Raw genomic sequence first — 27,605 nt, 5'->3', positions numbered from 1 at the left:
TCAACTTTTCATTATAAAAACCATATCTTGCAAAATAAGCATACTTTTTACTTAAGGAACATATTTAATAAATTATGCTATAATATTACACATTACATTAATGCAAAGGTACAAGGTGTAAGCATAAATATGCAAGGGCATATTTACAGAAATAACAGTGTATCAGTCTTAAGAAGGCAAGTTGCTAACCTTTCATGAAAATTAAGACTAAAAGCTACTGATGTATACAGTTAAAAATTCCATATTTACAGAGGGTTTTGTTAATTTCCCATCAGTTTTCTTTACTAATGTTCTAACTTGTACATATAGGAGCTCACTGAAAGTAAAGAACCTTTTTTGGGTAAAAGATCAGATCAGAACATAAAAATGAGAACAAATATTTTACAAAGCTATAAAATAGGAACTCCAATTGAAGGTGCATTTTCAGATTTAAATAACATCTTAGATCTATCAAATTATGAACTATCACGATCAGCAAATAGACTTTTGTTAGTCATGTAAGATTTATGTTTTACAATTATTGAGACTGTGATCCCACCCCCATCCTGAAAAATGAATTCTAGAGTTTTAGCTTTATGCCTACATCTATATTAATAAATATACATTTATAAAAACATTTTAAAGGCTACTTTAGTGTTCTTCCACATCTTGCTTTTTGTTTTAAACAGGAACACTCTAACTGTTCTGGAATGTACCCAAGAAGGAAAACAGTTTTCCTTAGTGTCATTTGGAAAGAAAGGGTTTTCAGTATACATATTTTAAGTGACATACTAATCAAAAGATCAATATTTTAGTTTAGAAAAAGCAACAAGCCTTTATATCTTCAATTGTTAATTAAATTGTATAGAAGTCCAGTTTATCATAACAAATGTTTTACAATGAAACAAAAATACAGAGTTAGGGTTTAACTTAAAATAAGAAAAAAGAATCAGTTAAAAAGCAGGTCAGCAAAATACTATATTCAACTAAGGTGTACTGAAAGCAGACCAACTGAAATTAATGGACCAACATTATGTGTCGACTCTGAGTAGGACTAGCATTGGATATAACCCAATATACTTAAATCTATGGATTTCAATGGATCTAGTCTTGAGTATGACTAATGTTGGATATTACCCTTTGGAACTATTTACCTGAGCAAAATTATGCAGGGATGTGACCTGTATGTATGTTAAATATAGCTTAATATCCAGTTACAGATAGGTAGCCGTGTTGGTCTGCCATAGTCAAAACAAAAAAAATTCCTTCCAGTAGCACCTTAAAGACCAACTAAGTTAGTTCTTGGTATGAGCTTTCGTGTGCATGCACACTTGTGTGTATCTGAAGAAGTGTGCATGCACACGAAAGCTCATACCAAGAACTAACTTAGTTGGTCTTTAAGGTGCTACTGGAAGGAATTTTTTTTTGTTATAGCTGAATATAGACGGGCTTAAGACAGTGTTTGTAAATTCTAATCATATTTTGTGTTCTAAGCCACTCCTATGATATACTGACAATATGTTTAGCAGGCAACCAAACAACAATCTATGATGGTTTATGGTTTGATATGAAGATTTATATTTATTTCCCTTTCCTTTATATATTTTTACTTTCCTTTATTGCCATCATTCCTATTCTATTACATGATTCCAGTCTTCCTTAACAAATCAGAGCACAGCAGTAGAGGCAGGCAGGCAGGGCATTCAGTAACATTCACAAAGATGGCATTCATTAAGTGTACCCACCTTTCCCTCTCTTTGTCAGCAGAATAGACAAAGGGAGGTTCAAGCCTGTCTGGGGCTGAAACCAATATGTGAAGAATACTAATTGTTATTTCCTTGTCTGGAAAGTAAAAGAAACCTAACCAAGGCAGGAAGTTACATTTCAACATCTGTGAGAGTTACATTGACATCCACCTAGCTGCACTGCCCAAAGGACCCTGAAAAGCTTCTTACTTTGGCTGCGCTTTACTGAGTTCCAACTCAGGTTCTTTTGCCACACACTCCTCACCCCTACCCTCTTGCTCTGTGTCTAATTATGGGTAGAGGAAGGAAGACCTTGAGGCTCCTGGCATGGAACCCCTATCCACTGTTTCTTTCCCAGCAACAATGAATCAGGGCTCTACCACTTTCTTCATCTACTCTGTAGGTGTGTCTCTTGCTTATATACATTTGAACTGGTGGGGTGGGAGTCTAGAGATGGAGAATGTAGGATTTAACAATATGGTTACATCACAGTCTATTCAATTTTTTATTTTTATTAAATCAGGACCTCATACTGTAACAAACTGTTTGGATTTGGATTTGATATCCCGATTTATCACTACCCTAGGGAGTCTCAAGCGGCTAACAATCTCCTTTCCCTTCCTCCCCCACAACAAACACTCTGTGAGGTGAGTGAGGCTGAGAGACTTCAGAGAAGTGTGACTGGCCCAAGGTCATCCAGCAGCTGCATGCGGAGGAGCGGGGAAGCGAACCTGGTTCACCAGATTACAAGTCCACCGCTCTTAACCACTACACCACACTGGCTCTCCTGTTTAATGTTGCATAGTAACCTACAAACATTATATAGGGTGGAAAGCATATCTAAAGTTTTGTGAAATAGAGCAGATAAATGCAACTGAGGAATACAAGATTGTCTAAATTTTGCAAGCTTGGGATTTAATGTTAACTGAACTCTAGAGAATAAATGTGCAAAGATCATGTCAAAAACCATTGTCAAAGCATACAAGACTAAATCCACATATGCTGCTGAGATGAGGCACAATAAAGCAGCATTGAGATAATCTATAGCTAAAATGATGGTGTATGATTTATGATTAAGCATCATTACCTGCAGAGCAAGGGGCTTCCATCTCATATTTTTCAGTAAAGCTGGTGCTGAGGTAAGCATGCTCTGAGGTCGCTTTTTCAAAGTTAAGATAACACCACTCGGATCCTCTCGTAGTGCATTCACCAAATTTTTCAACTGCCACCCCACCTGGTAACCAGCAAAATTATTACAATAAAATTGAGGTACAATATTCACAGTGTAATCTTCCCTTTTTAATAAGATTAGTAAAATCAACAAAGTTTTAGAAGATTAATTTTTTTAAAATGTCACAGTTTACATCACTGAACCATGCCATCTAAAAATCAGTATTATCAGGATGCAATAAAGTAGGTTATGTGCCATTTAAGCCTAAATAATGAATACTGTACACTGCTGCTGCTGCTCTGCTGCTAAGCTTGTTTGGGCGCTTCTTTTAATTTTTATGTGATCCTTTAATAATTTTTTTGAAACTAGTTACAGTTGAACACTGGAAGATCAAAACATAAAAGAAGCTTATGCATTTAAAGGACTTTAAAGGACACTGCCCTACAGTTTAAAAAATACTAGCATTATTTTAGCTACATATTTCATTCTTTATTATTTTCTACAATCAAGCATGCTACTATCCCTCTCCCCCATACTTCATGTGTTGTGCCATTATAAAATTAATTATAAAAAAATTGTTCTTTCAGACTGATCAAAAATTAAGGGCTTATCCAGACTTCCTCTTCTTCCACTGCTTTCCCCTGGGGAATACTGCTCTTTAGTGCTCAGTTGGGGCAAACAGCAATTGGCTTTTTGTGGATTGCCATTTGTTCTGATTTAAAGCTAAAGAGCATTTTTTTCCTGGGAAAGGAGGGGAGCAAGGGGAAAACTCTAGACCAGTGCCTATGCACTGATTAGAAGACCTCTCAGACCTGTGCTTTCTACGCACAGGACAAGTGCAAGTATGGACAGGTCGTAAGACAACAAAAGCAAAAAAAACCCCACAATCTGGTCTTGAGTGCATCATAAAACCAAAGTATACTATAAATGCTTCATGCTTTAGCAGTGCAATTCTAAATGGCTCCAAAAATTTCAATGAGCATCAGTAACTACAAACATAAATGTCAATTATTCAAGATTAAGATGTGTGTCGGATATATTAGCATTGAAGTGTGGAAATGCAGTTACAGAAGTCATGCTACCAACTTCATGATGGCATATTAGGCACACATGACAGAACTAATGTTTTTAACTGGCCTATATTATCACCTGAAGCAGCTAATAGTTCTGGCACTGGATGTTCTTCTGACCCCCTTCAGTACATATATCCTAAGATGCTTGTATTCTGCTAGTTCCCATCTGTCACCTACCATCTACCAGGTATAGCAATCCTTCCACACCAGTGGCAGAGTGACTAAATTTGCTATGTTAGTCTAATTACATTCCAGCTCTGGTGAAGATACTTGATTTTTCAAGGGTAAGCGTCCTACACTTCTGGTTTAGTGATAAAATTGGTGCACAGAAAATAGACACAAAACATTTAGGAAGGCTTTTCCTAATTAATGCAACCAAATCCTTAGCTTTAGAAAATGAACAAATAGGTTTAAACAGTTGGTACTATCATATGTACAGAAACTTAACTGTTAGCTGTTACTTTTATCCAACAACATCAGGCTAGGGGAATGAGATGCTGCTGCTGATGTCTCCTAAACCATTATGTTAAATGAATAATAGACTGCACTATATAAAAGACATCTATTTCACTTCCTTATCCTCTGAGAACTAATCCTCTCAGTCACAATAGGTAAGCAATGCTCATATATTGAGAACAATGTGAGAATTTGAAATAAATACTGATAGCTTATCTACCTTGTTCTCTAAAATGGGAGAAATTTTGAATGTGTAGCAGACCAGTCAGTGAATGTTCCTCCCTTCTCCAACCCATTTGTGTGTCTACCACAATGAAGATGAAATAACTTCTAGATACCCACAGTCAATGGCCAGAAAAATGAAAGCAGAGGCATGGAAATTCGATGTGATGGCAGAAATCAATACAGCAATTACTATGGCCATGGCAAGAATCATTCATCACAAGGACACCACGTTCTGTGGGATCCCCGTGGTGACTGGAATGTGTGCTTTTGTACTTGTACACAGAACAATTTTGTTATTGTTTAGCAAATGACATAGCAACAACAAGTGAAGCTTGTCCCTTAAACTCCAAATACCTTTGAACAATTCATATAAGCAAGATGCCCAAATGCTGATTACTGGATGTTTCCATTCCAACACAATGAAAAAAAGCATCCAATCAAAAGTGAATTTTATATAAAATTATTTAGCTTTCATGTAGATCCTGACATGAAACTGCATCTCCATCTCAGACGATCCTTCAACATTTTTCTTAATGATATTCAACAAATATTTCTTATAGTCTGGCACTAATTTGCAATATTCTTCTTTCATAATTTAATTAGAACTATTATATTAACTATATTCACAGAATTATGCAGTGGACTAAGCAGCCTGCATGTATTCAGTCTGAAAAATAAAACCATCAAAAATTCTGCAACAATATGAACCAAATTTGGGGTCCAGAAGGAATTATGCCACATATTTAAATTATACAAATTGGTTACTATTTGCTTCTTTTGCATAAAGTATTCTGCTTCATGTGGGGCAGTGATGAAGAACTTCAGATGAGGAGACTGAATGTGTTCCTCCTAGATCTTTAGTTTAGCCCCCAGGCTAAACCATGAGACCTGCTCTGCATCTTTCTCAAGTACTTTTGCCTGACGTGTGTGTGTGTGTGTGTGTGTGTGTGTGTGTAAACCTCTCATTTCTGTGTACAGTACTTGAAATGTAGCTTACTATACAAAAGAAAGAGTCATATCTGCTGCTCCATCCCCTTTTGTCTCTTGCCTCCCTGCTACGGGCATGAGGCCCCCAGAAGCTTGCCCATAAAAGAAGGTAACCCTCAGGACGATAAGGCTCTCCATCCCAGCAAAGAAGTACTAGGGTCTAGAACCCTGTCCCTGATCACAGGGAATCCTTCTCAGCTTCTTCTCTCTTGGCTTGATTTCAATAGGCTTTACTAACTTGGAATCATTGAGTTGGAAGAGACCCAGAGGGTCATTTAGTCCAACCCCCTGTAAAGCAGGATTATTTTGCCCAAAGTGGGACTCAAACTCACAACCAACATGCTTTCAACCTTATTTTTGCAACTGCAGTAAGTACAAGATAGTGCAATGTGTAATCATCATCTGGAGTATATACACATTCCCTAAAATAGGGTTGTTTACATGCAATCTCAAGGATGGTTGTACCAAATCACTATACTCTGTGCTAGCTTTAGTGTGGGTACTCTTTGAAGAAAGTGACAGAACAGCACGTAAACAGGTTGGTTTGTTAATATGCCTGATGCCAAATACTGTAATATTTAAGTCAATAAATACATCAAGATACTATTACGTTGCACTTTGAATAGTGTCTAGCTGATAAACAGGCTTTCCATTCTCTACTACGAATGATGCGCTCTTATGACCTCACAGTGATTTCTCATTTTATTTGAAGCACATTTCTTTGCTCAGGCTCTCTTCTTAGTCTTTGCTCATACCTTTCTGATTTCTACTACAACATTTTACAAAGAAATTATACAGCATAACTACACAAACTGCTTCCTTTAAAACAGAAACAAAAAGTTAAGCCTTTTCCCTCATGTTTTTCCGAGCTCCCCCCGCCTTTCTTTTCATCCTTTGGCTCAGCATCTACATGATGCTAATGTTTCAGGGGAAATTAACTTTCTTATATGAATCCTGCCCATATACTATAAGGCTGTAAACAGGAATTATCTAAATAAGGGTTATCTATTTTTCAGTTACCTCATATACCTCCTAGATGTTTAAGTGCTTATTGTTTAGAAAGCGTTATTAATATGACATAGAGCAAGGAACACCCATGCATGCAGGCCTCAATCAGTATGCTAAATCTGCCAGAGTCTGTTAACTAAAGGCTATCTATTTTAACCTTTTGTTCTTTAAAGTCCATAGTGGACTGAATTGGCTTAAACATTTTGCTGGGTTACATTATGACTTGTGCTCAGCACAACTCTACTGACAGTGGGTAGTGATTTTTGCCTCCTCTCTTCAGCCCAGAACAGTGTGCAAAGTGAAGCTCAGAGCTGCAGAAGGAAGTGGAGGAGTTCACTGGATCCTCATTCCCTGTGAAAATGGAAGGAGCCTTTCCATTCATGCAATAACAGGTTTGTATCCAATCCAATTATAAAAATTCCACTCCTCATTTGCAGGAACAGTCATTGAGGAGATAGCAACACATGCCTCACCTCCCAACAGTGGATTTCCTGCTGCCTACTATGGCGGGGGGGGGGGGGGGAGTGGCAGGAAGGTAATAAAACAAAAGAATGGTATCATTGGAAGGGTTTTCAATTCGTCTAGTCGTCTAGTCCAAACCCAGGCAACGTCCTTTAACTGATATTCCCAGGGATTGAACCTTGAAATTTTGGATTGCAAATATGTGTTCTCTAATGTGACCTATAGTCTTTCCCTGAAAAACTACCTAACTTCATTTGTTGATCTGCATGACTATGTCAGTCAAAGGGTGGTTCCACACGGGAGATTACTGCATGATTGATGTTTCTGATGCATGTATGTTTTTGGGAACTGTCCATATGACATCTTCAGCATCAAAATGTCAGCCCACATTTCTTCTATTTAATCTAGATTTATTCTTTCTGCAGGGGGGCAAGGAAACACTCTTGCCAATGAGCCATTTAAAAATTATGCCCTTGCTCAGAAGTATGCTAAATCTGAGCTAGAAGTTACAGAATCCACTTCAGATAAAGTAGCAGTAAAATCACCATCTTGCAGGATCCATGCATGGGCTCAGTTAAAAATATGAGGACCGGAAACTAGACCTTATTTTTGCAGTTGACAGCTTCTTCCAGCATTTGAAGATGGTTCCTTGGCTCCCATTTACATAGTGTATGTCACTGAGCAAGCCAAAGATGGAAAAGGAGCCATATAGCAGTTAGGGGATCTGCCTCTTTAAAAACCTGACTTATTGTCCAAATCTTGAAACGTTGCCAAGAAATCAAGGCTTCTCTCAAATCATAGTATCTTGTGGGTATTTAAATCTTCTTTTAAAACTTGCTGATAGAGAGGTTTTTCTACACAAGCATTCAGAATCTGTATAATACCCCAGCATTCCAGATATTTTACAGAGCTTTCCATCTAGGGATTCTTCTTTCTCTGTTCCTAACCTTGACCCTGTACCTCTTCACTGCCTGCCCAATCTTTAGCCCACAACAGATTAAAGGTGTGCAAGAATCTTAATCTATACACACATACACACAAACATGAACTTAATCTTTTCCCAATGAACTGTGCCATTCAAATTTCCCTTTTACACTATTAATGTAACAATGGCAGTGGCAGACATGTAGTAGACCTTTTGACCAAAGATGGCTGATTTGTTTTTTACATAGTTTTTTTCATAAAAATTTTCACAAAAGCATAATAAATTAAATGACTATTTTTGAAAAGACAGACTGAGCATATTTTAGATAGCAAAAGGTGTGTCATCAGAAATATCTAATAATAAATTGTCTAGAAAGGAACATGGAATTGCTGATAAGATTTTCTAGTTTTTCTTCAGTGAAAGATTAGTTTCTGACAAACTCCTTCATTTAGTCTTAGTTATAAGCACATTCTTAGCCAAAATACAATGTTCTCTATTCTGATTATGATAGACAGCGGAGTACACTGCATAAAATTTTGGTAGCTAATCAAAAGAGACATATAATGTTTAAATCACTGCTTACCCTGTCCACATTTATGTAAATAAAAAATGAAGTCAATACATTATCCACTATAAGAACGCCCTACATTGTATTTATGCTGTCTCTAAAATTAAAATTTTAATGTACAATGCAAAACGTAACTCTTTAGATATCTCTGTAGTTGTTAAAATTTGGAACCAAATAAATAACAACAATGTAACCATATATCTGCTGACTCAGAAGTAAGCCTCATTGAGTTGAATGAGACTACTCCTCTGTAAGTTTATATAAGATTGCAGCCAAAGACAATTTTTCCGAAGCTCTAGGTGCAATCTATTTTTGTATTATGGTCTATTTAATGTAATTTAATAATGCTCAAAAGCAATACTTTTAAGAATGGATGCAGAGCTTTTAAACACAGTATAATTAATATAAATTTTTATTTATTTATTTGCAAAAGTGCTGCAAAATTATGTGAACTGAAGTAACAGGAGTGTGTGTTAATCATAAAGCCCTGAAGCATGTATTTCTTGAAGACTTCATATGAGTAAGGCTCTCATTTTAAAGGTTTCATAAAAAGCACCTGATTTTAAAAATTAAAAGGAGTACTCAAAACTTACTTAATTTACTTAATTTACAACATTAAAATGCAATTTTGTGAATATACTCTAATAGCAAAAGGTCCTTTTAAGCTGGAAGCTTTACTGACCCAAATGTTTGACTCTGTCAAGTAGTAGGTGGGTGTTACCTCTGACTCAGGATGCATTACTCACGTTACAGTTGATAAGAGGCAGAGCCTGGAATGACAGAGACACAGAAGTTTAGGGTGAAGAGAGTCACAGATTCCAAGTCCTCCTCTTAGGCATGATTGTGAAAAATGCTTGGAGTCGGAAGAGCCTTGTATATGAATCATAACTTTAAACTGATCAATAACTTAATTCTGAAAGTATAATAGCTATTTTAATAATCATATAATTGTTTTCCTTTTACAAAGCCCCCTGTATTTATACACTTAACATCCTAAACTTCTTTACTTGGAAATCCTATCAATAGCTTTCACTTTCAGATGATTATGCTTAGGCTTATGATTATAATTAAGCCTTCAGACCATGTCTTCAAATCACTTGTAAATTTTTTAAACAGGGTTAACTTTAATCACTTAGGGTTCAGATGTTCTGTTTGAGGGCCTAGTGAAAGGGGAAATGGAGAGCAGCAATTTTTATAAAATAAATGAATCCCCATTTAAAAAATGTTCTGGTCATAGCCCAGGCAATAATGGGCCAGATTCAAAGACCCTCAAAATTAGCCCAAATATATTTAAAACCTGTGATGTTTTTTCTTTCCCCCACAAGTGATTGTAACTTATTTTTAAATAGAATATATATTCAAAAACTGTTTGTGATACAAAGTAGGCTTAACTGTTCAAAGAAGAAATTGGGGAGAGGAGAGGCACACCTCTTCTAGGATATACTGGTATTATGCGACTGAAGTAGGCTTTTGAAATATAGCCTGTATTTAATTCCTCAAAATGGCTTGCACTTATTCAGGAGGAATGTTATCTTTCTGAGGGTGGCAGAATACAATGCTTCATCACAAACTACTCTGAAAACACCCTAGTTTCAAAAGTGGTTTGCTGTTTGAAAAGCACTAAATAGAAAGCATCGATGGAGATGTAGAACTAGTTGTTTTGTTTTGATACATTGTAACCTATAGTTACTCCCTGGTAACTAGGCAAAACAAGCTACAACATTCATCCTAAATTTTGGACATTTTGATTTTATTTTTCCTCCTGCTAACACTCTGCCCTTTGTGTAGGCATTTTGCCTGAAGAAGAGTGCTGGAGAGCTTGAAAGCTTGCCTCAATTTTGTGACGTTTTGGTTAGTCCTACTAACCAACTGCGTTGTCAACTGTGGGTTTTTGTTTGTCTTTCTTACAGACCAACATATCCACCTTTCTGTTTTAGTACAAGTCATTACAGACTGCCCTGAGCTGCTGAGCTAGTGGAGAATTACATTCTTCACTATAATAACTAAGTGGACCTCTGAGACAGAATGTAAATTTCATAATAATGATAATGATGCAAGGATGACTAGGTCACCCATCTGTTCAGTATTAATTATTTTATACTGTTCTTTCCCTTGTGCCAGTACCACCTGCACTGAAAGAATCAAACTGTTTACTAAGATGGGATGAGAGAACACTGACACACAGACACAGTATATGTGTGTGTGTGTGTGTGTGTGTGTGTGCGCGCGCGCTATAGTAACAGGTATCTATAAACTAAGGTTACTTGAACTTAGTCCCCACCCCCAGCTCCTGGGGGCTAAGCCCCTGAATATTTTGGGGATGGGGGCCTGCCTCCCATATCAAAAAAAAAAAAAAAGAAAGAGGCGAAGCGCAATGCTCCAGTGGCCAGCTCCTTCTCCTCCTCCTGCCAGGGACAGGAAGAAGGGTTTAAGCAACCTTCCGCCAGTGGCAGCAACAGGAAGAGGCAGAGGAGGAGCCATGTAGCCATGCAGCTGCCACATTCAGTTCCACGCACAGATACTCCCAACATCCTGATATCACATGTGCAACCACACCGGCGCTTCTCCTTGAACTTGGCACAAAAGAATGGATGATTCTGCTTTTTCTGAACTGTGATCATTCATATCTAGAGCTGTCATGGTTTATTCCTTTACAAGACTAGGCTTACATCTACAACTAGGCCTAGTTTGTTCCGTGCAGGAAGACCTCTAATGGAAATTCCCTTTGAGCAATAAGACCCTTGAGTAATTGGACTACAAAAATAGCCATTTTAGTGGGACTAGGAAACATAAAGTATTTTGTATCAGTATGGACAAAACAAGTTGCTGGGGAAGAGTGAAAACAAAGGTGGAAAGGGACTCTAAAGTTACAAAAAAATGGATAACTCTGTGTATCCTAGTTCTGAACTCCTTGAAGGAACTGCAATTCCTTATGAACCTATCAGAATGTATTCTGCAACAGTTCATGCTACCATGTTTTTCCTCTAGAAAGTTTTCTAATATTAATTTGTATACTTAGAGGTTGTTTGCACTGCCACACCATCATTAATTCATAGTAATAAGCAGAAAAACTAATTTTTGTATTGTTGCATACTATTACTGTATTAAACTAAATTATACACAACTGACAGAATATATCTTAGCTATGTATCACATGGAAATTATTTTATAATTAGGCAGAACTTTAACTAATTCAAGTGTATAAAATCTTCCAATTCATTCAACTGCATATCTGGAACTGCAAGAAAAAAAGCAAATATCTACTATGACCTCTTGCATGCTAACAAGAATCAACTAGCTAATTCCTTGATGCATCCATAGTTTTTAGGCAGAACCAATATTCAGAACTAATGATAAGCGTTTTACACTGCACTTTTCCTAAGGGCTTCACAAGTGGTTCACATACATTGTCAGTGATCCTCAGAAAACACTGAAGGCAAGCCATTAGTATTATCCTGATGTAACAGATAAGGATAGCTGAGATGGAGGCTCACTTAGGAATTCCAAGTGAGTTAATAACAGAGCTGAAGACTAAACTGGAAACTTCCAACTGAAAGCTTACGCTCTCAACCATTACGCCACATTCAGCATATACAAACTGATGCACAGTTTGCAATTGTGTGCAATTCCGAAAACCTATAGTACAGCTATAAAAAGGTAAAGGTAAAGGTACCCCTGCCCGTACGGGCCAGTCTTGACAGACTCTGGGGTTGTGCGCCCATCTCACTTAAGAGGCCAGGGGCCAGCGCTGTCCGGAGACACTTCCGGGTCACGTGGCCAGCATGACATCGCTGCTCTGGCGAGCCAGAGCCGCACACGGAAACGCCGTTTACCTTCCCGCTGGTAAGCGGTCCCTATTTATCTACTTGCACCCGGGGGTGCTTTCGAACTGCTAGGTTGGCAGGCGCTGGGACCGAGCAGCGGGAGCGCACCCCGCCGCAGGGATTCGAACCGCTGACCTTTCGATCGGCAAGTCCTAGGCGCTGAGGCTTTAACCCACAGCGCCACCTGCGTCCCGCATATATAGTACAGCTATACAAGGTATCAAATAGTACATATAGTACAGCTATACAAGGTATCAAACTATTTGTAGTGCAAAATTGACATTGGAATTAATCCTTAGCATTTGTATCTAAACTGATATCATTCCCTTGGCAGCAAAACAAGAAGGATTTATTGTAAGAATAATCTCACTGCCATTATAAACAAGAGCACTGACTTAGGGGCCTATTAGCCTCCTGGCCAATGGATCTTCAAGTTAATACTACTGCAGGGACTCGGTGCTACAGCAGCTTCTCTCCAGTACTGCTTGAATTGTACTGGCTTGGGGGCTGGAAATGGGCTATATACAAGGTAGGTGGAGGGAGAAGTATTCTAAGTCTGAATCGCTCAGACCTACTCCTGCCCTTACATGTTGGCATAATGTTATGTTAGTGACAGAGATGGTGCAAGTCAAAGAAGCAAAGCAAAACTTCTACTGAGAGCAAGGCAGAGCCAAAATATATTGCCCCCTCACTTCCTTTTGCTTTGTCCACACCATCACAACAGTGTATAGAGTTGCAACCAACTCTGCACTCAATCATAACAAATCCACAACATAATATAAATCCTTAAAAACAGATTCCACAGCTTGGTATCACATCTAGCCTCATGTCATATACCCTTGGAGGGAACTTTGGTGATTGGCTCTATGATAAAATATTACACTTTATACAAACAGCCTGGTTTCTGAACAAATAGAGGAAGAACACACTATTAATGCTACTTATCTCAGACCCCTTACAAGTACTCTGCTGCAGGATCATCTCCTTTCCACAGCAGGAACTTCTGCTCTATTACGCCAACTGAGGATACAAGAATATATCCCACATAGATAAGCAAAGGTGGTGGGAAGAGAGAAACTATTTATCTGATTGTGACTGCAGCATATATCTCCCCATGTCTCCAATATTGTCAACAATAATTTAGTTAAATTGTGTGGCATAATCAATGCTTCCTGACTCATCAGCCAGCAGCAATGTTTCCACACAGGTCACCAAAAACATGCACTCTTCAGAAAGGGGATTGGCTAGAGGTTATCAGCCTTCGAAAATTGATAAATGCCAGGCACTCCTCTTCAATAATTGTATGGCTACTCAAAACCTAATGTACCCTTTTGCATTTCAGGAGAACAGCCTGGTCACATGGAGCAGAACAAACAGACGCTGAGCAAAGTTTTATACTACTGCTCCCTACAGCGTAGGAACAATTGTAGTTTTAGTGATGAGTCTCTCCTAACCTCCCCAACACAGGAAGTATTTCAAGGAGGAACATGGATGAGTGCATAGGTGGCAGCTCTCTCTCATTGATGCTCACCAACCTCTACAGACTACATGTTGCAGCTACCGACCATTACTATCACTCTTGGGTCTTGTTGCAGTCCTCCCAACAGCCTTAAAGACATTCCCCTCTCCCAATACTATAAAGAGCACAAATGAGCATAGCCCCGAGGCAGCTGCTGCTTACCAAATCAACTCTGAAGCAATACCCAATAGAGGGCTTTCTCCAGATGTAAATAACAGCTTCAAAGGAGCAATATTTTGTCAGACCACATCAGGGAAAGAAAGGGTTGTACATGTAAGCGCAAATAGGCATTTAATATACATCTAGTTTGGTCCTTGGGGACTGCATATGCTTTCAAGTGCGCAATGTGGGAGACTTTCTCCCAGTTTTTCTAGTGGGCCATAACTCGGAGGTACAGTATATCCTTGGCATCTCCAGGTAGGGCTGGGAGAGAGAACCCTGAAAGAAACCCTGGAGAGCTATTGTACTACTTGGGCCAACAGCCTAAGGACTTCCTATGTTCTTCATAGAACACGTCCTACATTTGACACATATGCTGTTTCACAGAGCTAGGACTAGTCAGACAATCTAGTCCCGGTTGAATCTGTTGTTGAATACCTGGAAGCTGCTTTAGGGAATGTGTAGTGTGGGTGTGGGGCTTAGACCTGTAAGCTTCTACACTTTTGCATCTAACATGAAAGTTAATACCAGGCATGCAAAAGGTGAGCTTGGTGTTGGTGGGGCCCAAACATGCATCTCTTTTTTCCAGCCTGCTTCTCTAGTCCTGTGGGCTAACAGGCTTTGTCCTTCAAAAAGTGCAGCTGTGTCTCCTTGTTGTGTGTCCTGGCTATACTCCTTTGCCAGACATGACTGATTTTTGGTGTTGTTTTCCTCAGTTTTGATATGTTCTGCAAAACACTGAACATCAACCTTGCAGAATGGTAAGAAAAACTATGCCTAATTAGCTTCACAAGTTTACCTATTTGGATTTTACATCCCTTAATAGATAACTATAGTTAAGTTCACAGCATTCATAGCCAATCCAATGTTCTTTACATTAGATGTTAAAGACAAGTACCGGTACCTTACATTCCTGAAATGTTATCTAAATGAGCTTGCCCAACTCTCTTTGTAAAGAATTAAAGTATTAGTCTCCCACTTGTTAAGACAGAATTTCTCACACTGCTGTGGCATGTATATCCTACCAGTGCAATTTCCCATAGAGTTGAATCTCAACTTGACTCAGCAGACTGGACATAGAAATGGCCAGAGAAAAGTTCAAAGACCACTTGAAACATATTTCGCTTGTCTTTCTCACCTTCAGGAGGAATCCTCCTACTAACAGCTTCTCATAAAGAGGGCACTTCAAGGCAGGTGCTATTGTGCAGGTGGGATTCAATCACTTTATGGCAAACCTATGCCCCAGCCCCGCAAGTTAGACTTTTTGCAGTAAGCAAAGTGATGGTTAAATAAACTGGAAAGTATGGAGTAACAATTGCTTGATGTGATGTTTTAAACCTTCCCACAAACAAATCAGAATAGAATGCTCAATAAACAGGTCATATAGAAGCAATCAGGGAAATTTCCCCCCACAACTAATGTCCATCTGATACAGTGGTGCCTCGCAAGACGAAATTAATCTGTTCCGTGAGGCTCTTCGTATAGCGGTTTTTTCGTCTTGCGAAGCAAGCCCATTGACAGCTTAGCGGATTAGCGCTACAGCTGTCAAGCGGCTTCCAGCGATCAGCTGTTAAGCGGCTTATCAGCGGAACAGCTGATAAGCGGCTTAGCGGCTTAAGAAAAGGGCGAAAAAAGCGAAAAAAACCCGCGGGGGGATGCAAGATTTTTTTCGTCTTGCGAAGCAACCCCATAGGGGAATTCGTTTTACGAAGCGCCTCCAAAACGGAAAACCCTTTCGTCTAGCGGGTTTTTCGTCTTGCGAGGCGTTCGTCTTGCGGGGCACCACTGTACTCTACTTCTCATCCAGAGAGGTGCTCTCCATCCCAAACAGCAGCACAGTCTTTCTCATATTGCCAATTGGGGTGCAATGAGTGACAATCCCAGAATCTATCCCATACCCTTCCTAATCTAGGTTTTTGCACCATTTAGACTGTGTAAAGAAATCCCTACAGGAAAAAATTACATGTGACCCATGGGGGGGGGGGAAGGGAAATTAACAGACAGGAAGGGGACCACAGTGCATGGGAAGAGTGTTTAATCCTTCCATTCCCAACTGTGAACCCAACAAAAATTGCCCAGCCTGTGTAGCTATGAAAGCTGTCCTATGGCAGTCTCATCCTATGATGCTTCAGAATTACTCTTAAGGATAGCAATTCCTACAAATATTACTTTCCCTGTACAGTTTTACTGTAATTATGATCTGTCTTGATCACTGTTTTGTTCCGATGGGGCACATTTGGTAAGCCTCCATGCCCCTTAGGTTAGGCTGGCCTTTAACAAGTGTCGAACTTTTTATGTGGCAGACTATGCCCTTTGGACCTCCGTGTCAATAGAGGCTTAGCAGGAGTCATACCTTGTTTTTAGATGTCTTCTAAAAACTCTCTTCAGACACACTTTCAACCTAAGCTCTTACTAATGTGTTTGATGTTTTAATTATTTTTAGTGTAACACTGTCTTTTCAGTTCTTATACTGCCTTGTGATATTTTCATATTAAAGTGCAGTTTAAAATTATGTGCATATAAATAAATAAGGCACTTCAGAATAAAATATTCTAAATTATAGAATATTAAATGTGAGTAAATGTATTGAACTCATGCTATACTAAAGCAATGTGTAAATGACCAAAAGAGAGAGGAAATGATTTAACCTGTGTTAACTCCAGAGAGATACCTGTTTGATACACAGGTTTCTTGTTTAGCATTCCAGGCAGCTGAAATAGGAGTTCTGTAGTCTTGCTCAGGCCTCATGGAGAATGAGTTTCAAGGGGTGAGAAAAGCAAATGGACAACCCACTGAGCAACGTAGTAAGAGATGGGATGGCTCTCAGCCGCAAACGTTAGCATTTTATAATTTTTTATGGGATTCATCCACCCCACCCCTAATCCAGGATAAGGATCAGATTAATTCCCTCTTCTTCCCACTTCACTCACTCGGCTGAGACTTCAACATTCTGTATGTTTTTGAAGCTCACAGATCCTTGAGAGGGCTATTTACAACCCTAGCCTTTAATTTACACTTCTGTGTATCTATGCAGGCCATTAAGTATGAAGAAACCACTACCTTATTTTTTGTGGCTCTGCTTTGTTTCCAAACCAATAGGCATTCAACCACCTAAATTTGCTATTAGTAAATATTATGAGAAACTGGTAGTCTTACACACTTCGCTTCCACACTACTTATTTTTTAGAATACATAAAAATTACAGAGTCTTTTTAAAATCTCTCATGCAAAAGCTACTAAAACCAGTAAAACAACACATTTTAACATGTGTTGCTGATACACCATCATCTTCAAGTGATACAGAATTCAATCATACCTACCACAGTTTGGTGGTTAACTTGGATCACTTCATCTCCAGCATGGATTTTCTTACATCGATCTGCAGGTGACTGAATTTAAAATAAAAGAGATGATAAAGAATACAATTCTTACTGGCTATCATCTCTCCTTTCGCAAACGCAAGATTATTAAGCTATGCACTCTGTGTTAGTTCTCTATACTGTATTTAGGTTTTCTAGGAAGTTAAATATTTCTCTTTTTCAACGCTACAGTCCTGGCAACATATAGAAGGCTTCAACTGGAACAAGTTATTTGCACAGACGACAGCTCAGTGAGCTACTATGGCAATAATATGGGAGTCCTCTAAGGCCCTTTGAGTGTACTGGGTGTTTTGAACTTGTGATGGGACAACACCAGACTTCCTCAGTGAGCCTTAAACGTCTAGAAGAGGACATAATCTGGATCAAATAACTCAGTGTTATTCCTCACTGAGGAATTGTGGGTTGGACTACAAGCCTCCCTTTCCCAGTTATAAATGAGACATGCAGCATTACTTCAAGCCAGAGAGGCACACTTCATGTAGCTTTTTCCTCAAGATGAATGGATGGGGGCAGTACTCCCTATTGCCACCAGAAACAACCCCCCTCGTTTTCCTTGAGGGGGGCTGCAAGACAAGGAGAGGAAATACAAACACACTGAGTTTTGTGTGACCACTGAGTACTCACAAAATCTCTAGAAGGGTTTTGTGATCCAAGCAGGGTAGTGTTCAACTACTCTGACAAAATGCCCCCAAACAGCTTCTCTGCCATTACTGATCTTTCCTTAGACTGCATGGTATGTGTTTATGGGTGTTGAAAGTCCTGGTGCACTCTTAATTCAGGTCCGATATAGAGGGCACCCATGAGTACTGAAAGTGTTCCCTAGAACATGCATCCTGAATCATTCAAAACAACAGGAACTTTACAAAGGTCCTTGAGCTCATAAATTAACACAGAAATGGTTCCCTGAATGTGGTAAGTCTGAAAACCACTCATATAGAACATTCAGTGACTTAAAAACAAAACTCTTCTACAAGATAATGACCCTGACTGCTGTGCAGTTGAGGCTTTTAAGCACTCAGCGGATCAGCCCCTCATGAGATCTTTCAAAGGTGCCATGAGAGGTTGACTCCTCCCTTGCTGCTCCAGGTCTGCTGTGCCACTGGACAAAGGTGCTCTGTGTGCAAGGGCACAAAGAGTGGTGATCCACGGAATACACAAAATGTCCCAAATTCTCACCTAACGGCAATAGTTTTTAAGATAATCACATAATATATTTTCCCCTGAAGTTTAATAAATCATTTTCCAGTGCAAGTAAACACAGACACTCATTTCTCTTCACTACAGAAAATCCAGAATACCAGGAGTTCAATTTAAGTACTATGATCAGAAGGCATTTATATCAATTCCTACTTCTGTCCTCTGGAAGTTGGAAGATTTCTAAAAATGCAGTGATAATATAAAAGACTGTGGATAGCAACCGGGCAAAAGTTAAACATTTTAAATCAATGCAGCTTAAACTCAGGATGGACTGACTCGGAAGGATTCAGATCAAAATCCAGAGAAAATGAAGCATTCCCATGACGAATTGAAATGAACGGGACTAAAGCATGCGGTAGGGTTCTAACTTCTAAAAATGGTGGGGATATCACACAGTTAGAGAAAACTTAGTCCATTATTTGTACAAGTTTTACTCAATCTGCACTGAGTAAAACCAGTAGTTCTGAACAAACAAGACACTTTTTATTTTCAAATTATGCATGCAAGTAAAGCATCAAAGAAGAGGCATTACAACCTGCGTGAGAAAGAAGTGGGATATATCTTCTAAAATGCCACACACACAGCAAAAACTAAATGTATGGCTGGATACTGTTATGATCTATGTCGCTCAAACCCTCTAGTGAGTTTACCACCACTAGATTCAGGTTGTTTGAATGCTTCACAATATTACAACTGATCTTAAAATCTAGTAACATACATTGGCTATTATTTTGCCAATACAGCACACTGTAGTCACGCTTATTCTAGTCCCATTGGAGATCCCAGGATCATGGTTTAGTTTCAGTTTGTGTGATCAGTTTCAGTTGTTGCAGCCTGATGACATGGATAGGAGCCTGAAAGTGAGGGTGACTATATGCCGTCTCGATCCTTGCCCATCAAGGCTAATAAAATATGGTAGGAGTGGACTGACTTGATTGATGCAGGGAGTGGTTGTTTCTTTATAGAAGGGAGTTATCCCCACTTCCTGGAAAGGGCTTATGGAAAGGCGTCTCTTGAAAAAGCTCTCCCTGGATCCAGGGATTTTAGAAAACTACTGTCGAATCTCTAATTCTCCCTTCTTGGCCATGAGGTAGGATCTGCTTCACCTACAGTATTTTTATGGATGTGTTGTTTTTTAGATTTTTATTCACCCACCACTGGGAGCTGTCATGCAGGGATGTGGGCAAAGTACCATTTGTATGCTCATAACATGCAGCTTTATCTATTCCATCTGAATCAGGACAGGCTGTGAAGGTGTTGGATCAGTGTCTGAAAGCAGTGAAGAGCTGGATGGGAGCCAGTAAACTGAGGTTGAATACTGTTAAGAAGGAGGTGCTATGGTAGGTGGTTCCTGTGTCTGGGTACATCATCGGGTCTGGGAGGGATTGCGCTCTCCCTCAAAAAGAAATTTTGAGTACTGGAAGTACTAATGGAGTAGAATTCAATGTCACAATATTACAAATGTTCCATCTGTTCAAGTATATCAGATTACCAGATAGAACAATTCCCGCCCCTGCCTCTGCACACTGTTCTAAGGGTTCTCCTCACCACCACCATCCTGGAGCCAATAATGGAAAGGAAGAGGGAGGAAAGCCTCATGGTGCAAGTGGTTTGGCACGTGAATCCCAGCTTGCCACTGGGGTCTCAAGTGGCTTCTGTGGCCAGGAGAATTATGCCCATTTTAGAATAAACTGCCATCTACAGTTGTTCCTGGACTAGAATAGTCTGGTTCCAGTTGTCCATGCTCAAGCGATCTCCTACTTAAACTACTGCAATGGGCTGAATGTGGGGCTGCTCGTGAAGAAGCTCTAAGCAGAATAATCACATTGAATTTAATTAGACTGCAGTGTAATGATATCTATTAAGGCAAACTAGAAACCACTTTACATTTCCTCCAAATATAACTTAGCCCTTATGGAATAAATGCTTTTAATATTTATAAACCAAGGCAAGTAGTACTATATATTGTGGATTTTTTTTCAATTATTTTGCTCTAAGAGCACTAAATATTAAATACCACCAACAGCATCAATCTATGGACTCGTTCTAAAAATGTATTATCAATATCTGTGCAGATGTTTTATTAAGTGACAAATTATGTTGAGAGTAATACATGGACAGTATTACTATTATATTGATACCGGTCACAGTTCAAATAAATTATGTTTACACATACGGGAGATTATTCAGTTTAACCATATTATGATTATTCAGTTTGACAATGGAAACTGCTTCAGCAGAACTATGGAAGGCTGTAATTGTTCATATTGTTCTGCTCCACGCACATTAGTAACTCACTTATAGCCTCAACTAAATTTGCAAGAACTCAGACCTATCACTGTGATTAGTCATGTTGATTAGATAAAGGGACTGATCAGAGGATCTTGTTAGTCACTGTGATGTGACTTTCATCCCAACAGAAACTTCAATCAAGGCAGTTTCAATGAAGTTTTTACTACAGAGAAGCAAGGCAATTGTGTGAGCATGCATGCCAAACTGACACAGGATGGAGTGTGTTACTAGTTTACTGACATGCACATTAAGTACCAGGAATGCAAAGCGTTGCAGCATTTTGGTGGAGGGCTGCACTCCTAACCTACAGTAGAACACCTGTTGGAAACCCTCATGTATTTTCCTGTGGGAAATTGTAGTGGCAGGAGCTTTCCAACTACAGTGGTACCTCGGGTTACAGACACTTCAGGTTACAGACTCCTCTAACCCAGAAATAGTACCTCGGGTTAAGAACTTTGCTTCAGGATGAGAACAGAAATCGTGCAGCAGCGGTGCAGCAGCAGCGGGAGGCCCTATTAGCTAAAGTGGTGCTCCAGGTTAAGAACAGTTTCAGGTTAAAACCGGACCTCCAGAACGAATTAAGTTCTTAACATGAGGTACCACTGTATAGTAAACAATGTACAAACACTACTATTGGTGACTTGAAGTTTAGCTCCACTTCTGGTGGAGTATGGGAAGAAGAATTCTATGGTTGATTTAAGAATGTCATTGGAAATTCTATTTTCAGATATTTTCACAGTTTGAGTTTCCTTCATAAGAAGGTGACTTCTGTCCTTTAGAGGAACCTAGAGAATACCTCTCATACAACACAAACGAATAAGCATAAGTCTGAAAATGGCTACTATATGTGTAGAGGTGAATGTCTGCAAGAGAGACCACCCTTTCTCAAACTCTCATTAGTTGGTACAATGAGTTCGAGTCTGGTGACATTACATCTATTTTTATAAACAAAGAAGACATGAAGGAGTGTGTGTGCTGCTTAGATGAGATATTAACTTATCAGCTTTTAATATTATTTGATTTCCAGTAAAAAACAACAACACATTATTAGATAGGAAATGTGTTTACTGCACCACAGCAAACTACAGCACAAAATCCTATGTGAATTAAGACAAATTTCCTTTAATTCATGACAAGGTATGACGGTGATATACTTTTTCCTCCCTAGAACAAAGTCCAGTTTATATGCATTACTGAAGCTAACTTTCTCACAACTCTGGCCCAAGCTCTTTCAAGCTGTTCTCCCACGTGCACCCCTTCCTTCCCCAAACATGCTCTTGATCCTTTGCAGTTAATACACACATACGCAAGCAAAAGGGGAATCATAATCCAAAGTTTAGATTACAAATATGTTCCAGACTGCAGCAAATTTGATAACAATACTTACATTTTCTGTTGTTCCAGTAATTACATGAAGACCATCATATGTAGATTTAATGTACATACCCTAAGAAAAAGACATCATGGGAAAAAAATTGTAAAGTTCTTGCAAACTACTGCCATCCAATATAAACGTCTCACCCATCTAACATCTCTCTAACACATTTGAGTAATACCACTAGCACATGCCACTGGAATACCAAGTGTTTCTATCAGAAGAAAGTACATGTAAACTCCTTTTATTTGCTGCGGCAGATGTCTCTAGGTGCAACTCATTTGTATGCAATGGTTTGCAATGTGGATTGAGGTGTCTTCATAGCACTGCAAAAATATTGTAGTGACATGGGGAAAAAATCCCAATCCACATGGCAAAACTGAAATGAACTATATGTCAGTGGAGCTATTTAAGGTGGGAACAATTTCATATTCACTGATCTCAAGTGTAAGGTTATAATATGAACATAACCAGAGAAAGTGTTCATTTTATAAGTAAAATCCATAGGCACTCCATTATAAACACTAAACACAATCCCTTGAAAAAGGCAAAACCAGAGCAGTATTGAATCAAAGCACATCCTATGCATAGTGCATACAGATTTACATAGTGAACTGTAAAATCTGGGGGGGGGGGGTCCACAGGGGAGACTACAATGCTATCAATATTCTAAGTGATTTGAGATGCCAAAATTTTTAGAATTCAAAGTCTTCTGAATTAATAATTAGAAACCAGCTCAGCTGACCAAAACATCACTACATGTATTTCTCATTAACTTAAATAGTATAAACTCATATTGTTTAAAATCCAGTATTTTAAAAGGTACATTGTAATTCTGAGATACTGAAATAGTGACTATATAGTCGAGAATTTAAAAACAACTGAAAACTATAAAAGCAATTCAGCGAAACTGCAGAACTGCAGAACCTGTGAGCCTTCTATTTACCCACTAGATCTACAAATAAAGTAAAAGTATTATTTTGCAAAGGAAGGAATGTATTTTGAGCAAAGAACTATATACAGAATTTGTATATAACCAATTCATACCTGCTGATTATTACAGATCACAAAGATAAGTAAAATATGCCTAGTTTTAGCAATAGTACATGAACTGAGGCCTATATGGAACACATGAGCTATATTTTTATGACCTAGGGAATGTTTATATGTGTTATAACACTGGTTGAATACTAACCTACATCTAAGGTGCTTTATGGATTATCACATTCAAAATGTTCTAGTCAAGTGGAATTAAATAGTTGCTGGGAGAAGCTAAATTCCTCTATCATACTATCTTTCCATCTTGTATCACACAATGTAGACTACATGTCCCAGGATACTACCAAAGCATATTTCAGTTGATCCTCTTCCACTTTTGCAACAACCCATATGATCTGTATGGTTCAGCACTACGGCAGGCGTACATTGATGCGTAAATGTGGCATTAAGTCAATCTTTTACCTTCTCCTAGTCCATGTGGAAGAATTTGATTTGCTGGGTTTTTCCTTTGAGGGGACATTTTATATGGATTGAGCATTACCCATGTGGAGTTCAATTTCATTTTCCACCTTTGAGCATTTCAGTGTGTTTTTGGAATAGGCTCTGAGGAGACGAACTGCATTTTTTTGACACTGTGTATGAATTGGATGGTTTCCTGTTTGTTGGCCTGGCTACAACTGGGTCTTTATGATGAAATAATTTGCTCATTTGCTTGACATTTTGGGTGCGCCACTTGCTAAAGAAAAAAAGGAGTGTCCTTCACCTGTGATTCTCTTTCTCAAGAAACACTCAAGGCAGTATGCAGAAAAAAATGGGGGGAGGGGGAATAATGGCTGTTCTACTTCCATTGCAGAGCACATATCTGAAAGATTACCCTTTATCATTTACAATGAGGAGCCAGAATAAGTCACAGAAATAGCTCCCCTGTGTTTTTTTCCCCTGTGTTTAAAGATATTCAAGACCTTACAGAGCCTGAAAGCTTTAATCCATGAAGTGATGATGGGCTGTAAATGTAATTTTTCTATGCCATCTACTAACAGCATCAAAGACAAAGGTAAATTTCCTACAGAGTAACTTCACTGACACTGAAGAGCAGAGAGGATAAATTGTGTTCAGAGTACAACACAAGCATGCCATATCCAACCACCGGTTTCTTTATGGAATTGAAATGACAGTAAAATGCAATATACATTCTAGAACCTTTACAGATTTTACAGCACAGGCAAACCTCTCTGCAGGATGAAATTGATTTTGCTACTATTACTGAAAGCATTCTATTACCATGGCAAGGCAGGGCTAGCCTTAACATGGGAATGAGGGGCCACTTCAGGCAGTACATTTTAGGTGCTACTACAGCTTTGATCCAGACTTGTATCAAATGCTAAACTCAAGAAAATAGAGTCTTTTTCCAGCAGTATTACATTGATACTGTTACTTCAACTTGTCCTTTTTCTTTTATTCTTCCTCCAAATCTGTACACCGTCTGACCTCTGGTGGCTTGAATGGGGCAGGGGGAGCCATAGTACTTTATAACTATATAGAGCTTTAGAGTCTTGTCAGCCTGCTTTGCACAAGGGACCAGCACTAATGAACAGCAATTTGTTATCCCTTTAATGTAAAAATATCAAGTTATAACTAGCACCAATAAAGAGCTGCTAGATTACCTTTAAGTAGCCTGTGTCCCAAAACAAATTTCTTGCTTTTACTTAAAAAACAACAAAAATAGACATTTGGCCGCTGATTGTTTTCTGAAACAGTACACGTAAAGCAAGGAAAATCCAGAACTCAAAACAAGTTAGTTCAACATAGCTGAAGATAGTACATGTCTCAATTTTCATAGTCATGACATAAAACACATACCCCTTTTCAGGTACATAGCCACAGACAATTTTATGTCATTACTCTGAAGATAATAAGGGCATAAATATGCAAAGATGAGAAATGTCAAGCAAATTAGTCCACTCTAGGGAGACAGAACACCTAAAGCATTCACAGCAGAAAAGGCACAGGTGGGAGGATGTACTGCAGAAGATCTTCCTTGAAGCACAGAGATTTATTTTATTTCTAAATATTAAAAGAAAAAGCTTCAAAACAAATTGCGTTATTCAGACAAATAGGATATAAGATGTAACTATGTTTAGACAACCTTTTTTCTAACAGTCATTTAATGAAATAAAGACAATAGCTTGGAAATTCATTAGTGTTTAACACAGCAACTCCTTATGTCCATTGAAGAAACAGATTCAGCAGAGGCTTCCATTGGAGTAGGGAATGGTGCAAGATTTTTTGCTGCTATCACTTTACTCCTGCGGCCCCTAGCTTCTGTACTGCTTCTAATGGCAGGAGCACCCCATGAGCAGACTTCTAGAAGATGCTTCATGAGGTGGCAAGGTATCACCAAATAAATAAGCTATGGCAACTGTTCTATATAATACAATTGCCAAACACTTGTTCCACATACTACACAGTGGTGTTCAGGGTTTATACTTGAACAGAGTATTTATCTCTGACATACTTAAAACAGGAACACCTTCTGAGTGTGAATAAGGGGTTTTAATGTGCATCTTTCAGTAATATAAATCCCCAAGATTTTGAGGCACCTATCATGTTCTGATAGGAGATAATCCAGTTAATCTCTCTGTAAAAAAAACTTTTGAGTAACATTACAAAGAGAATATGTAACATGCGTGATTTAGTTTAAGGAACTTTTTGATTGGATTCTTAGATACTGTATGGATCAAAAACTGAGATTTACTAAACTCAGATGTTGTTTACAAGTCTGAGAACAACTCTGTCTTGTCTAAACAACATTGTTATACCAACACTAATCTTTCTCTTATCACATATTAGAAACAGCCAAAAAATTGCAAATTAACTTAGCAATGTCTGGATGTTATAATCAGTACTGCTTTGCGAAAGGTCTCTATGTTTATTATACATATATTTAAACTTTTAACATAATTGTCACAGTTTGTACATTTTGCATGTTATTTGCTTCTGACTATTTACATTCCCCCCACTGTATCCATATGCATATATCAACTGAGGATAGCACTGCATGCATTTGATAAAAGGAACTTGGGGCCCCTCTAGAATGACCCTTTATGCAGGTATATTCTGCAACATCCATTGATGCAATACTAATGTATCAGTGGTGGATTTATACTGGACAGTTCATATACATTCTGCTTTATTAATTGCTTTGCAATGCTTTCCAATGTTACCATATTACTACACCTGGGCAAGGGGCAATCTTGTGCTACAGCACAACAAAATCAGAACAGCAATAAACAAAAAAAATTGTGGGGGGAAAGGATTTCAGCAGGAAACTATGGGCAAATAGTGATTAGAAATGAAGCAGTACATTTGCCCTAAAATATTTTCAGGCACAACCAGTATTGAAAGTGTCATTCATATAAGCACCTTGATACTATCATGATCACAAATCATCATGATTGTACAGTAAGAATGATGTCTGGTTCATTCATAAACCTGTGCCGTAAAAAATTTGTTACATAGCATTCTAGAGAGGTTAATCCTAATATGTTTCTCAATGGCCACTGATACAATTGATTATATGATATTAGTGGTGTTACCTGTAAAACCTGCCACTGTATTTCTATTGGTACTTAGCTGTGAAGTTTAAGAATGGTGGTGATTGGTTACTTGGTATTTCCCTGCCTTCCCTGAAAAGTGCCCACAAGTCAATCCTGTTCTCTTTCTCTTTCTGTTCAAGTTTGTGTCTTGCTGTTCGAACTTGGGAATTTAGTTGTTCAGGAATGCCAAATTAGGTTTTATCAGCACAATGATAAAAATGCACTTCTGACTTTTCTTTTCTATCAAGATTCCAGCCCTACAGTTGACACCAAAAACTAAATATAGAGTTGCTGTTCAATGCTGAATCCAGGCAAAAGTGACATAATGATCCCTGACAGGTTAAACAAGTGTTAGTTAAACAAGTCCAATTCATATTTTGAGAATCTAGATTACAGAAACACACACCAGTGATAGTAATTAAACCAGTGATGTAAAATGTCTACCCTCCTCCTACAAACCAACCCATCTGGATAAAAAACTGCAAATTGATCATATGAATGAATCTTGATGCTTCTTAACCACTACAGCTATTTTCTTGCCTGTGTCTTAAAATTCTGCAAGCTATACCTTACCTCAGGCTTTGCACATGGTATACAACTCCCTCATACATTTATCACCGGTCACAGTATATCCCTAGTAGCATGCGATTGTGCAAGGCTATCCA

The 27,605-nt window shown here is 38.5% G+C and overlaps 1 protein-coding gene across 5 annotated transcripts in view; it reads right to left on the bottom strand.

Moving 5' to 3' along the window:
• Nucleotides 1-27,605, bottom strand: part of CNKSR2 (connector enhancer of kinase suppressor of Ras 2) — a 240,891-nt gene that overhangs the window by 63,822 nt on the left and 149,464 nt on the right. For all 5 annotated transcript variants that reach the window (XM_081909170.1, XM_081909169.1, XM_081909171.1 and 2 more), the window contains 3 exons: nt 22,358-22,417; nt 17,422-17,490; nt 2,812-2,958 (listed from right to left, as the gene is read on the bottom strand). In XM_081909170.1, the coding sequence (XP_081765296.1) occupies nt 2,812-2,958; nt 17,422-17,490; nt 22,358-22,417 (276 nt within the window). The remainder of the gene's footprint in view (nt 1-2,811; nt 2,959-17,421; nt 17,491-22,357; nt 22,418-27,605) is intronic.

Source organism: Podarcis melisellensis (genome assembly GCF_964234715.1).
Source record: "Podarcis melisellensis genome assembly, chromosome: 4".
Taxonomy (NCBI): domain Eukaryota; kingdom Metazoa; phylum Chordata; class Lepidosauria; order Squamata; family Lacertidae; genus Podarcis; species Podarcis melisellensis.
Note: the sequence above shows the minus strand (reverse complement) of the source record. Positions and strands in the feature narration are given on the sequence as shown.